At 48.9% G+C, this 14,867-nt stretch overlaps 1 protein-coding gene across 1 annotated transcript in view; it reads left to right on the top strand.

Annotated features, from left to right (window-relative positions):
* The window catches only part of GNPNAT1 (glucosamine-phosphate N-acetyltransferase 1), a 44,929-nt gene that overhangs the window by 17,512 nt on the left and 12,550 nt on the right, over nt 1-14,867 (top strand). The window contains exons 2-3 of the mRNA XM_082275131.1: nt 11,861-12,033; nt 14,443-14,505. Coding sequence (XP_082131257.1) covers nt 11,880-12,033; nt 14,443-14,505 — 217 coding nt within the window. The 5' untranslated portion in view covers nt 11,861-11,879. The remainder of the gene's footprint in view (nt 1-11,860; nt 12,034-14,442; nt 14,506-14,867) is intronic.

Genomic DNA, 14,867 nt, shown 5'->3' on the forward strand with positions numbered 1-14,867 from the left:
TGGGGTATTAGACTTTGCTCCGAAGGAGTAGCTAGGCAACAGAATATGTTAACAATAAAGCTTTAACATATCCCACCCTCAAGGGGTGGTCCCCTCAGTCAATACCCTCCTACTTCCTGCAACCATATCTCAGTTTTAATGTCTAGCTTGTCAGGAGTGGCTGGCTCTCTCTGTGCTGGGACTTTTTGTCCCAGACTCTTTCTTCTTTTTAATATTTTGTTTGAGTTTTCTCTCTACCTTTACTTAGCTGTTATTTTTGTCAGCATTAGTTAGTTCTTCGGACGAAGAGGATCATGCGGACTGGGTCTCGGGCTGATCCCCCTGGTCGCAGGTCGTGGGTCAGTGGCTTCCCAGTCTGCCATCGAGCGTTCAGCCAGGTAACGCTCCTGGCACAGTGAACGACCCATCCCTGTTCGGTGCAGGGATGATTGGTGAGGTGGCTACCTCACCGGACGCTGTGCGGTTTCTTAACCTCCATTATGTGCGTCTTGAATTGCGACTCTCCCTGCCTCATGTGCAGCGGCTTGTTCGCCTGTGCGGGTCCCCCACGCCATGTGAGGTAAGTGTATTTATGTGGGGACCTGTCTGTCTGGGGGGGTCTCAGTCTGGGACTGTGTAACCTGCCTTTAATCACACTGCTTGTCTCCCTATCTCTCGGCTGCATGCTGTGGGCTGCAAGGGGGGGGGGAGCTGTATGACACTGAGTGTGTCAGGCTGGGCAGTGTGAGGTGCTGTGTGCTGTGGGGCATGTTTTTTCTTGGCATGTTTGGGCATATACAGCGATCGCTGCGGCGATCTAACATGTATCCTTATATTGGGATGTAATGTGTGTGTTTTTTATGCACTATGGAGCGGCGTTTTCGGCGCCAAACGACGCCATTTTACCGGCGCCCGCTCCGGCCGCATGGTTTACATGCACGGCGGCCATTTTCTTGTAGCCTCCATAGGCTTACATAGAGCGCCCTGGCAGCATCACTTCCTCTCTCCTGGAACACCGATCGAGGCAGCAGCAGCAGCGGGGTCTCCTCAGGTTTTATCCTTCTGTTCTTGTTATCCATTGCCTGTACTCAGTTTGTTTATTCCCTGTGGGGGTCTCATTGTGCCTGAGTGTGGTGCGGTGGGCTGCGCTTGCCGCGCTTGCTAAAAGGGGGCAGTTAACCCTTGGTTGTCTGGCATTACAGGGGCAATGGATTCTCAGGAGGGCAAGTTTCCTACAGTATTGGTGGAAAGCCAGGGGACCGCTGTTTCCCCCCCAGGGGGGGATTTAGCCACTATTGTGGCTGGCCTTGCTGCCCAGGTGCAAATGCTGGTGGCTGCTCAATCTACTAAACGGCCCAGAGTTGCTCTGTCCTCTGATTCTGAGGGTGAAGGTGATGGGGCTGTTCTGGCAGGGACCCCCCTATCGGGGTCCCGCTCCTCTCTTGATCTAGTGGGGTCTGAGGTAGAGGCTGAAGTTGAGGGGGTTGATAATTCTCCCCCTGGCTCGCCTGAAGAGCTTGCAATCATGGATGAGTTGATTGCTTCCATTAAGCAGACGCTACGTTTGCAGGACGAAGTGTGTCCCCCCGCTGCTTTGGCGGCTTATGGGACGCAGAGAAAACGCAGGACGCCGCAGGTTTTTCCCTGCAATGCTGATTTTCAGCGCGCTGTTAAGGATCAATGGCGCGATCTGCGCAAGCCTTTTGCGGTACCAAGTAAATTCAAGCTGCGTTATCCTTTCTCGCCTGCCACTGATGAACGGTGGTGTGTGCCTCCACCAGTGGATCATGCAATTGCGGTTTTGAACAAAGCCACTGCGATTCCTGCAGAGGGTTCCCCTGTTTTCCGTGATGCCACGGATAGGAGACTGGAGTCTCTTGCCCGTCATACTTATTCTGTTACGGGCTCTATGCTTAAGGCTCTGTTTGCTTCTCTCATGGCGGCCCAGGCGATCGCAAGTTGGACGCAGATGCTTAGGCGCGTCCTAGTGGCCGATTCGGCCTCGGCGGCGACCCTGGATATGGTGGATCAGATCCACCAGGGTGTCATGTATCTGTGTGATGCGGACCTGGACCTGATTCCGTTGGCTGCACGTGTGCACAGCGTGGCGGTGTTGTCTCGCCGCCTGGTTTGGTTGAAATGTTGGTCGGTGGACCAATCTTCACGTAAGACCTTAGCCAATCTACCTTATGATGGGTCTCGCCTTTTTGGGGAGTCCCTGGATGTGTTGATTAAGGGGATCACCGGGGGTAAGAGCATTCTCTTGCCCCATTTCCCCAAGGCTAAGGGGGCTTCTGGGAAGAAGCATGCAAATTTTCGGCCCCCTCAGGGGTCCTTTCGTGCCTTTCGGCCGCACTACAAGGGCAAACCGTTCAAAGGCCAAGGCTCTCAGAAGAAGCCCTGGTCTGGGAAACAGAAGTCCGGCCAATCCGGACCTGCTGCCCATAACAGTTCGGCCTGAAGGGGCGCCCTCACCCAGTTTTGGGGTGGGGGGACGCTTGCTCGGTTTTCTTCAGCCCTGGTTGGCCCGTGTGCGGGACAGATGGGTTCTGGAAATCGTTCGATCTGGTTACAAGATCGAGTTTCTCTCTCGGCCGGAGAGCAGATTTTTTCCCTCAAATCTTCAACTGTCTCCAGAGCGACTGCGGGATCTGCACCTGGCGGTGCGGGACCTGAGGGCTCAGGGAGTGGTGGTTCCGGTGCCTCATCGGGACAGATTTCGGGGGTTTTATTCCAATCTGTTCACCGTGCCCAGGAAGGAGGGCAAGGTTCGTCCGATTCTGGACTTGAAGGCTCTGAACCGCTCTGTGCGGGTTCGCAAGTTCCGCATGGAATCCCTGCGCTCGGTGGTGGCTGCCCTGGTTCCGGGGGAATTCATGGCCTCCATCGATTTGAAGGATGCGTACCTTCACATCCCCATATTCGAGGGTCATCAGAGATACCTTCGATTTGCCATTGCGGAGGTTCACTACCAGTTCGTGGCGTTGCCCTTTGGTCTCGCCTCGGCTCCGCGGGTCTTCACCAAGGTGCTTGCACCGGTTCTGGCATTGTTGAGGGCCCAGGGCATTTCTGTCCTGGGGTATCTGGACGACATTCTGGTTCGGTCTGCGACCAGACAGGGTCTGGAGAAGGACCTGTCTGTCACAATGCAAACTCTGCAGGAGTTTGGTTGGACGATAAATGTTCCAAAGTCGACACTGAGTCCGTCGGTTCGTCTCCCCTATCTGGGAATGATACTGGACTCGGTGCAGGCGAAGGTCTTCCTGCCGGACGACAAGCTCAGGACTCTTCAGGAGGAAGTCAGGTCCCTCAGGGACGTTCCACACTCGTCTCTGCGGATGTGTATGAGATGTCTGGGATTGATGGTCTCGGCCTTCGAGGCGATTCCTTTCGCGCAGTTTAACACGCGGGGTCTCCAAGCGGAGATCCTGTCCAAGTGGGACGGGCGACCTCAATCCCTGGATCTTCAGATCTCGTTGAGTCATCGCACCAGGGAAAACCTTCTGTGGTGGCTCCAGTCCCCGTTGGTGTCCGGGGGCAAGTCGTTTCGTCCGATCTCGTGGACGATAATCACCACGGATGCCAGCCTGTCGGGCTGGGGTGGTGTTCTGGGCGTTCTGTCCGCCCAGGGGACCTGGTCGGAGGGGGAGTCTTCCCTCCCGATCAACATTCTGGAATTGCGTGCGATAAGGCTCTGTCTTCATCGCTGGACGGACCGGCTGCAGGGCTGCCCGGTTCGGGTGCAGACGGACAATGCCACGGCGGTGGCCTACATCAACCACCAAGGGGGCACCAGGAGTGCCCGAGCGGCTCGAGAAGTGGCCGACATTCTGTCTTGGGCCGAGACTCATGTCCCGGCGATAACGGCGGTTCACATTCCGGGAGTGGAGAACTGGCAGGCGGACTATCTGAGTCGCCAGACCCTGGATCAGGGGGAATGGTCTCTCCACCCGGCTGTCTTCCAGATGTTGTGCGCGAAGTGGGGTCTTCCAGATGTGGACCTGTTCGCGTCTCGCCTCAACTACAAGGTGAAGAGGTTCGTGGCAAGGACGCGCGACCCTCGGGCAGACGCGTCGGACGCGTTAGTGGCCCCGTGGCATCAGTACAGGCTGATGTACGCGTTTCCACCGATTCAGTTGCTGTCCAGGTTCCTTCGCAGGTTACACTCGGAACGCAGCACGGTGATTCTGGTGGCACCGGACTGGCCTCGCCGGTCCTGGTACGCAGACCTCGTGAATCTGGCCCCTTGGCGTCTGCCTCTTCGAGACGATCTACTGTCTCAAGGACCGATTTACCATCCTGCTTTACAGTCGCTGGCTTTGACGGCCTGGCTGTTGAGACCGAGGTCCTGAAGGAGAAGGGTCTCTCTCCAGAGGTCGTTCATACTTTGATCAACGCGAGGAAGTCTTCCTCGGGAAAGGTTTATTACCGTACTTGGAAGGCCTATTTTGCCTGGTGTGAGTCCAGGGGGTTTTCACCCCGCACGTACTCGGTTTCCCGTGTGCTGTCTTTCCTTCAGACGGGTGTCGATCAGCGTTTGGCGCTGGCTACGATAAAGGGTCAGGTGTCTGCGCTGGCCGTTCTGTTTCAACGTCCCGTGGCTTCCAACTCCTTGGTTGGCACTTTTATTCAGGGTGTGCGGCATCTGGTTCCTCCTAGGAGGGATCCTTTGCCCCCTTGGGACTTGAATCTCGTTCTATCTGTGTTACAACGTGCTCCTTTTGAACAGATCAGGGAGATCTCGTTGTCTATGTTGTCCAAAAAGGTCGCCTTTTTGGTGGCGATCACTTCGGCTCGCAGAGTGTCGGAACTGGCGGCTTTGTCCTGCAAGTCTCCGTACCTGGTTGTTCATTTGGATAAGGTGGTCTTGCGACCTAATCCTTCTTTTCTGCCGAAACGAGTTTCGGAATTCCATCTTAACGAGGATATTGTTTTGCCTTCGTTGTGCACGAAGCCTAAACATCCAAAGGAGGTGAGATTGCACTCTCTGGATGTTGTTCGGGCGATAAGGGTTTACCTTAAATCGACTGAGTCTTTTCGTAGGACGGACTCCTTGTTTGTTCTTCCGGAGGGTCCTCGGAAGGGCATGGCGGCTTCGGCCTCTACCATCGCCAAATGGATCAGGCAGACCATTGAACAGGCCTATGCTTTGCAGGGGAAGGTTCCCCCTGTACCTGTGAAGGCGCACTCTACTAGATCTCTGAGTACGTCTTGGGCCTGCCGTCATGGGGCTTCTGTAGCCCAGGTGTGTAAGGCGGCGACTTGGTCGACCGTGCACACTTTCACAAAATTCTACAAAGTAGATGTTCAGGCATCGGCGGATGCTTCCTTTGGCCGCAAGGTTCTTAGTGCGGCTGTTCCCTAGGGTCCCTTGTTGGGGACTCCTGGCTGTTGGGATAGTTTTTTGTATCCCCTGGTTTTTTTGTCTTTTCCTGGGTTGTTGCTCCTGTTGAGCACTTATTTTTGCTGTTGCCCAGCTGGTTTCCTTCCTTTGGTAAGGTTCCTTTCTTTGATGTGGAGACTGCGTTGCCTTTCGGCGCGGATGCGTTTCCCACCCCTCATGTTTGCACTGCTTTGGGACGTCCCCATATGTGACGAATATGAAGAGGCGGCGACTGTCGGAGGACGTAAGAGAAAACGGAATTTTTGTAAAATCTTACCTGTAAAATTCCTTTCTCTGAGTCCTCCGACAGTCGCCGCCCCCGCCCCTCTTTTGGGGTTTGAATGTATACTCTACTGCTATTCCACTAAAACTGAGATATGGTTGCAGGAAGTAGGAGGGTATTGACTGAGGGGACCACCCCTTGAGGGTGGGATATGTTAAAGCTTTATTGTTAACATATTCTGTTGCCTAGCTACTCCTTCGGAGCAAAGTCTAATACCCCATATGTGACGAATATGAAGAGGCGGCGACTGTCGGAGGACTCAGAGAAAGGAATTTTACAGGTAAGATTTTACAAAAATTCCGTTTTTCATCTGTCCAGCGGATGGGATCGGATGAGAACGGACAGACGGTCCGTTCCCATCCGATTCCCTCATAGAGATGCATGGGGAACTGACCGCTGTGTCTCTGCACACAGCACGGAGAACAGCTGTCATCCTCCTGCTCAGTGGGGGATCGGCGGATCGATCCCCCGCTGAGATAAACGGAGTCCATCCGACGGACGGACAGTGTGAAAGGGGCCTTAAACTGTAGAGTGAAAAATCTGGTACAGCTGTGCATGGTAGCCAATCTGCTTCTAAATTCAGGTTGTTCAATTTAAGCTTTGACAAAAAAAACTGTAAGCTAATTGGTTATTATGCAGAGCTGCACCGAATTTTGCACTCTCCAGTTTTAGTAAATCTACTCCATTATGACAGACTTAAAATGGATATAAACCTGATTCATGAAGTTTGATCTAAGCACATATATCTGTAGTGTTTTCTTCTCTCTCATCAAAGCCCTAAGTCCCGCTGTTTAGTCTCTCTGTTATCAGCATGATATCTTCGGACAAGTTCTCTGTCAACCAAGGTAAAACCAGGCTGAAATTTGGGCTGTAGGAGGTTGCTATAAATAGGTTAACAGAGAGCTTGTCTTGTCACAGCACAGCTCTGCAATTCTCTGCCTATGTGGAGTGTGGGGTGTGTGCCTTTCCTCCAAACATGTTATACTCTACTTCCACTGTGTAATGGTTTTGCACAGAGCAGCCCCGATCCTCCTCTTTTGGGGTTCCCCCAGTGGTGCTCCTGGCTCTTTCTTCCGCCGAATGCCCACTATAGCAACAGAGTGTAGCTTGGCCCCGCCCCTGCTCCCTCCCCACTGGCTGTGATTGACAACAATCAATGGCTCTCCATGCTGTCTCTGAGCCAATGAGGAGTTAGAGAGCCGCTGCTCTTGTGCACATTGCTGGATCGAGATAAGGGGCTGGTGGGGGGATTCTGGAAACAGAATGTTTATCTTTAAAGCGGTAGTAGACTCCGCTTTTTAACTTTTACCTACAGGTAAGCCTATAATGAGGCTTACCTGTAGGTAAAAATATTTCCTAAACCTGCACGGTTCAGGAGATATTCACCCTGCTTGCAGCTGCTGACACCAGCGACGCATGCGCTCTGAAGGTCCGGCGTATCTTGCTGGACCTTCAGAGCTCCTTGCCGGAAAGTGAACTCCCGTGCGCATGTGCGGCAGTGACGTCATTGCGGCTCCAGCCACTCACAGCGCCCGGAGCCGCCGAACCCGGAAGAGACGCAGAGGGAAGATGTCAGCTGCCTCAGCGGTGTCCAGGCGATTGCGTCGGAGCTTCGTTCTAAGGTAAGCATTTCATAATGTGCTAGTATGCGATGCATATTATGCCATTGTCCTGCAAGGTTTTTTGTTTTTTTGGGGTTACAACCGCTTTAATGCAGCGAATGCATTAAACCTAGGGGTCAGGGCTGCTTTTGTTGGGGGGGGGCGCGTGTGTTTTTTTTTTTTTTTTTTTTTTTTTTTTTAACCTTTAAAGCAAAGTTCCACCCTGAAAACATTTTTATAGATAAAAATACCCCCGGGACCGTCGAGGCTAGTGCATTTAAGCAACGATAGCCTCTGAACTGTCCCCTGTTTCACTTACCTTTTTAGAAGAAATACTTACCTTGAAAATGTCTTGTCCAGCGCTGCCATTTCAGGTGTGGGCAGCTGAAGCCAGGACGTCCTCTTCGGTGACGTCTGAGTCCCAGAATGCATTGCACCGGCCCTGCTGGTCACTTCCGGTGCAGGCGCGTCATCCCTGCACAGCTTTTGGGCATGCCCAGAAGCTGTTTAGCAGGGAATGACGCGCCTGCACCGAAACTGACTAGCAGAGCCGGTGCAGGCGCATTGATTCCTGGGAGGGATGACGCTCATCTCCCAGGAGTCAGTGCAAGCAGGAAGTGACAGCGCGGGCCGTGGCCGCAGAGGGAGGAAGAGGAAGGAAGGTGAGTATATTTTCTTTAAAAACAAGGTAAGTAAGTAAAAAAAAATATTCAACTTTAATTCCACTTTTACAGCATATGAATGAAAGCTTACCATTATAATACCCGTCAGTAGTGTTTATATGGTTTCTCACAACCCTGGTGGTAACTGTCACTTTTGTTGGACAGCTTGGTCTGATAAAAAAAAAAACATGTTGAGACTCAGAAACACAAATGATGTTTGTCAAGTTCAGCCTCGGAAAAATGTGTTTAGAATCCGGTAAGACGTGTTCTTCAGCATGTCACATAGGAAACGGGTGAAGAGTCGGGACATTGCTTAGTTATATGGAACACATTGCAAGCAAAGTGATTAATCGGGGATCCGCCCTGGGCACAGGCAGACTGAGAGATGAATAAGCAGTAGTAAGTAAGTAGACGGTACAGAGGACCTCTGGGGAAAATATAAAAATACTCCCTTCCAGTGATGAAGTCATTAAAAAGGAAAAAACTGGGTGTAGTATAATCTTACATTACCTTCCCACAATCCCTCCCTGCACAGCAGGAATTAGTACCTCTCCAGTTGGCGGTGGGTCCTTTTTTCGCTCTCTTGCGTCTGTCTGGGAGCATCTCCTGTACTGGGCGCCCTCTTTTGGCCGCTTAGTCCCATAATGATTTCGCTGTGCTCCCACACCGCTCTGTTCCTATGCCGCAGCCCTCAGAAATACTCCCAAGTGCTTGGACTAAGCAGCCAATAGCCATTCCGAAAAACAGTCATGTGGGAGAAGAGAAGGTCGTTAACCCTGTGTAAGCTCTGACACAGACCAAAATGGAGCTTACACAGGGATTAGGTTTAACCACTTAAGCCCCGGAAGATTTTACCCCTTTCCTGACCAGGGCCTATTTTGTGATTCGACACTGCGTGACTTTAACGGACAATTGCGCGGTCGTGCATCGCTGTACCTAAACGAATTAGACGTCCTTTTTTTCCCACAGAGCTTTCTTTTGGTGGTATTTGATCACCTGTGCGATTTTTTTTTTTTTTTTTTTTTTTTTTGATCATGCGCTATAAACAAAAAAAGAGCGTAAATTTTGCAAAAATAACAATATTTTTCACATTTTTTTTATATGAAATTCCCCAAAAAAATGTAAAAATCAAAATTTTTAACATTTGCGGCCAATTTGTTTTATGCTACATATGTTTGGTAAAAAAAATCGCAAAAAGCGTATTTTGATTAGTTTGCACAAAAGTTATCGCGTTTACTAACAAAGGGAAAGATTTTTTCATTTTTTTTTTTTTTTTTTTTTTAACCACTTAAGCCCCGGAGGATTTTCCTGCTAAACGACCAGGGGGTATTTTGCGATTCGGCACTGCGTGACTTTTAACAGACAATTGCGCGGTCGTGCGACGCTGTATCTAAACGAATTTGGCGTCTTTTTTTTCCCACAAACAGAGCTTTCTTTTGGTGGTATTTGATCACCCGTGCGATTTTTACTTTTTGCGCTATAAACAAAAAAAGAGCGTATATACAATATTTTTCACATTTTCTTTTATATGAAATTCCCCCCCAAAAAAATGTAAAAATCAAAATTTTTTAAAATTTTCAGCCAATTTGTTTTCTGCTACCTATGTTTGGTAAAAAAAATCGCAAAAAGCGTATTTTGATTGGTTTGCGCAAAAGTTATCGCGTTTACTAACCAAGGGAAAGATTTTTGTCATTTTTGGTGTTTTTTTTTTTTAACGTGTAATGGCGGCGATCTGCGTTTTTTTTTTTTTTTGCGGTACTGCGACATTGGGGCGGACAGATCGGACCCTTGACTGACATTTTTGACACTTTTGGGGTTACCAGTGACATTTCTACAGTAATCAGTGCTATATATATGCACTGTTACTGTAAAAATACACTGGTAGTGAAGGGGTTAACTTTATTTGGGAGGGAGGGGCTGTGTGTGTCCCTAGGGGCGTGCTTTCTACTGTGATTGGCTGTGGCTTGAGCTGTAAGGACACTGATCAACGGATCTACATAGTAGATCCATGTGATCAGTGTTTTTACAGCGAGGAGAATGACAGGTGGCTTGTGTACACAAGCTGCCTGACATTCTCCCTCTCCCCCGCCGATCGCCGAGTGACCGGCGGACATCGGGTCCGCTGGTCACACGCGTGGGGGGGGTCCGTGACCGCGCGGGAGCGCACCTCCGCGGGCACGCGCTCGCTCCCCAGAGCCTCACAGGCGAGCGACGTAGACCTACGTCACTCTGCCTGTGAGGGGCTGACTGCCGCAGTAAATATACTGTAAGCAGTCGGCAAGCGGTTAACAAAATTTTTTTTTTTTTTTTTTTTGCGACGTACAGATCGGACACTTGACTGACATTTGTGACACTTTTGGGGTTACCAGTGACATTACTGCAGTAATCAGTGCTATACATATGCACTGTTACTGTAAAAATGACACTGGCAGTGAAGGAGTTAACTGTATTGGAGAGGGAGGGGTTAAGTATGTCCCTAGGGGCGTGCTTCTAACTGTGATTGGCTGTGGCTACTAGTGTAAGAACAGAGATCAATGGTCCTACATAGTAGAACCGTCTGATCTCCATTCTTACACAGGGGAGACTGACAGGCGGCTGTGTTTACACTAGCCGCCTGCCTTTCTCCCCCTCTAACGGACGATCGTGAGTGCCCGGCAGACATCGGGTGCGTGGGGGGGGGGGTCCGTGACCGCGCGCTCGCTCCCTAGAGCCTTACAGGCTAGCGACGTAGCCCTACGTCGCTTTGCCTGTGAGGGGCTGACTGCCGACGTAAATAGTCGTGCGGCGGTCGGCAAGCAGTTAAAGATCCAACAGACACACACAGCAGCAGGTGAGTGTGGAGAAAGTAAAGATCGGTGGGCAATGATGGTTTTTGCAGTCAAGAGAACCTGACACAGTGACACATTGGGGTTAATTAACTAAAATTTGAGTGTTCAAAATCTGGTGCAGTTGTGCATAGAAACCAATTGGCTTCCAGGTTTTATTGTCAAAGCTTAATTGAACAAGCTGAAGTTAAAAGTGGATTGGCTAACATGCAGAGCTGCACCAGATTTTGCACTCTCCAGTTTTAGTAAATCAACCCCATTGTGTTTTCATAAACTTAACCATTTGCATACTATCCATCAGGATAGCCTGTGCCAAGGACCAACCTTCCTGCACCAAAATATAACAAAACCCAAATCCCAGGCCGGAACCGAAACCTTTAGTCAAGGTTGACATGTGCGATGACACATTGCATGTGATTCGGAGCGCACTGCCCTGAAAACTACATGCGATGTCTGTGTGATGCAAATTCAGCCATACAGATTGTATGGCTGAATTTGCATCGCATTTGGACACAACTCGCACAGGGCCCTTTTTTTTTGGATCGCATGGGTGTTCACACCTATGCGATCAGATTCATGTCCGAACTAACAGTTCGTAGTGCGATATGCGAACTGATCTGGGGGTGTCGTTAACTTTGTATTGACACCCCCAGCGATTTGCATATGGCAGTGTGAACTGACTGAGAGTTGAATGCGATGCATTTGCAGGGTTCTCGCATTGCATATATGTGAACCGACACTTATTGCATTTTGTACACTTTAGGGTTCAGAGTCTCTGTGTGCAGAGGAGGGGGAAGTATGATAGATATGCTGATATCTGCACTTTATTATGCCTGTTATCACTCACTCCTGCTAATGTATATGGTCATTGCTCTTCACAGGTTCCCTTCAAAGTGGGGATAGGCTGTACTTTTGAATTTCAAGAACTCAATTTTTTGCAACCATATCCTGCTTTTCTAAGTTTTTTCCTCCATATCTGATTGTTGTGAAGGAATAGCTGTCATTTATAGTACAATTTTCATACCAGAGCAAAAGTCATTTTGTATGTAGACTGCTTATCAGAAGGTAAACAGTACATGTTTGCCTGTGAATGCGGCTCTTCATCTTATCTGTCACTTTCATTTCAGGAGCTCTGCTCAGTTCACCATGATCCCAGATGAAACCCCCCTGTTTGACCCTCATTTACTGGAGGAGATTGACTGGAATCAGAATACGGTGTCGTTCAGCCCTCCCATCTCCCCGCGGAACCCCGGAGAGTCGCTGGTCCTGAGGCCGCTATGTACTGCCGATTTAAACCGAGGTCAGTGAACATCTAGAGAAAAAAAAAAGGAGCATTGTCCATAACAAACCATTACAGGCCTCCTCCTACTGCAGGTTGGAAAGCTAAATCTTGCAGACAAGGAGAGCCCTGGGGCAAAGACTGCTGTAACCCTCAGTGCCGGTTCACATTTGTGCGATGCGGGAATGCTGGGAATATGCAGCGTGATCCCGCATCGCATCCGCACCTCTGGCTTCTTAGATTGTAAGCTCGAACGAGCAGGGTCCTCTGATTCCTTGTGTATTGTATTTGTACTACCCTCAAGTTGTAAAGCGCTGCGTAAACTGCCGGCGCTATATAAATACTATATAATAATATGCGATACGCAGGGGGATGTCAATTAAAAGCTAACGACACCCCCAGTTGCGATCGCTTATCGCAGTGCGATCTGCAAGTTCGCACAGAATCGGATCGCACTAGTGTGAACCACTATGCGATGCAATTCTTCTTCTGCGGATAAAAAAAAGCCTCATGTGCGAGTTTAGTGCCGATGCGGTGCAAATTCAGCCATACAAAGTGTATGGCTGAAATTCGCACCGCACATGAGATCGCATGTAATTTTGGAGCAGTGCGCTCCGAATTACATGCGATCTCCGCAACCGCACAAATGTGAACCGGGGCTCAAAGCCATCAGAAACAATCTTTCAATGATGCAGAAACAGTTAAAGCCTAACTCCAGGTTTACTTTGACTTCAAACCAGGGGTCTCCAAACTGCGGCCCGAGGGCCGGATGTGGCCCTGCGCTAGCCTTTTTTCCGGCCCTTGGAGCACTATTCTTGCCAATGATATGAGGCAATATTCCTCCAACTGAAACAAAACAATGAGGTACTATATCCTCCACTGACACCAATGATGGGGTACTGTTACTTCCACTAATACCAATAATGGGCCACTATTCCTCCCACTGATTACAAACCATGGGCATGTTTTCACTGATGCTGGGCCCGAGACATCCACCCTCACCGACCACAACCTGGACCCCCGTAAAGTCTGAAGAATAGTAAATTGGCCCTTTGTTTGAAAGGTTTGGAGACCCCTGCTTTAAACAGTTTGGGGGAAACTGGCCTAAACAAATTACTTTCTTCACTAACAGATGCACCTGCTGGGAGTGCTGTATGAACTGTATGTAATATTAGCTACATACAGTATACAGTGCTGTGTTCTAGCAGCAGGATGGGGGACTTCCTGTCCTGTTTCTGGGATAAAATAGCTGGGATAAAATCGAGTTGAGTTTTTTATGAACTCTTTGAATGCATTGTCTCTTCTGCATTAAAGTTACTCATTTGTCTGTCTGCAATTGTACAGTGAGCCACGCAATTGTACAGTGAGCTCTGACCAAACTCCTGTGCATGCGCAGAAATTACGTCATCCCCGCCCGGCCAACGACAGCTGGCTGCCAGAAAATGTCAATGGCTGAACGGGGAGGTTATGGAGGCCGCATCGCTGGAGCTGAGGTGAGTATAGTTCCGCTTTAAAGTCATAGTAAACCTGGAGTTAGGCTTAAAGAGGTTGTAAACCCGTACAAACTTTTTTTTTTTTTGGCAACCTGTAAGAGAAACACATAATGAGCTAGTATGCATCGTATACTAGCTCATTATGCAATACTTACCTTAGAACTAGCCCCCGCCGTGCAGCCCGCTCACCTGTATGACGGGCGACATGTCCAGTCGCCCGTCTTCTGGGATCGCGGCATCCGGCCATCTGATTGGCCGGAGCCGCGGTGACGTCACTCCCGCGCATGCGCGCGGGAGCCGACAGTCACGGCATGGGTCTCTGAATAAATGGCACAAGCGGCCATTCCTCAGAGCGCATGCGCCAGTGACGTCACTGGCTGCATGTAAGATAAATATCTCCTAACCGGTACATGTTTAGGAGATATTTACAGTACCTATAGGTAAGCCTTATTATAGGCTTACCTATAGGTGAAAGTGTCAGAGGAGGGTTTACTTCCTCTTTAACAGAAATCTGGTTGGTGGGTTATGACACATTAGCGTTCTTTGTTGCAGTGCCTTACTGAATAATGCTGTTAGTTGCTATGGACCGCACAGACCACTTTCTTTCCTCCCTGAATCCTGCTGTCACCAGTTTATATAAGGACCCCTTTTGCATATTCATGTGTATAATGTTCAGTGCTACAAAAATAGAGTACTCTTCCTGATACTCTTATTTGCACTTAGGATTCTCTCACTTGGTCATTGTCTAAAAAAAAAAAAAGCCTAAAAATGAGTTCATTTAGGTGTTTGTGTGCAAGAGGCCTATTAAAAATGCATCTCTACATTCAATGTTCAAGCATGGAAGTCCATATGTGGTTTTATTTGGTAAGAGTACCGTTGATAATGAGCAAAAGTCCAGCTACAAATGAATAATGTTATTAATTTTCTTTTATTTCAGGATTTTACAAGGTACTAGGACAACTGACAAAAGTAGGAGATGTATCAGCGGAGGATTTTATCAGTAAGTACGATACTTTGACAACTAGGATTGTTGTTGATATCCGCAGCTGAAATACAAGCCATGCACATCTATTCAGTTAATTAAGACTGAACTGAAAGGACTTTCTGTTTGTTTTTGGTTGCAGTGGTCAGTCAGTGAGTGATCTGATACAATGGTGGACATGCCTAATGCAGCAGTGGTGCAAATGTTGGAAATTTTTTGTTTTTTCCTTCAGTTCAGGTGGTCATAACCGGGTGTAGGTTTATTTCATCTGAAACTTTTTTTAAAAATGGTATTTACAAAATTTTTTTTTTTTTTTTTTTCATATATATATTTTAAAGTCTTTAGGTCCATAATATAACACTGCAGGGTCCTCTTCACCT

This window comes from Pelophylax lessonae, assembly GCF_965119305.1.
Source record: "Pelophylax lessonae genome assembly, chromosome: 13".
NCBI lineage: Eukaryota > Metazoa > Chordata > Amphibia > Anura > Ranidae > Pelophylax > Pelophylax lessonae.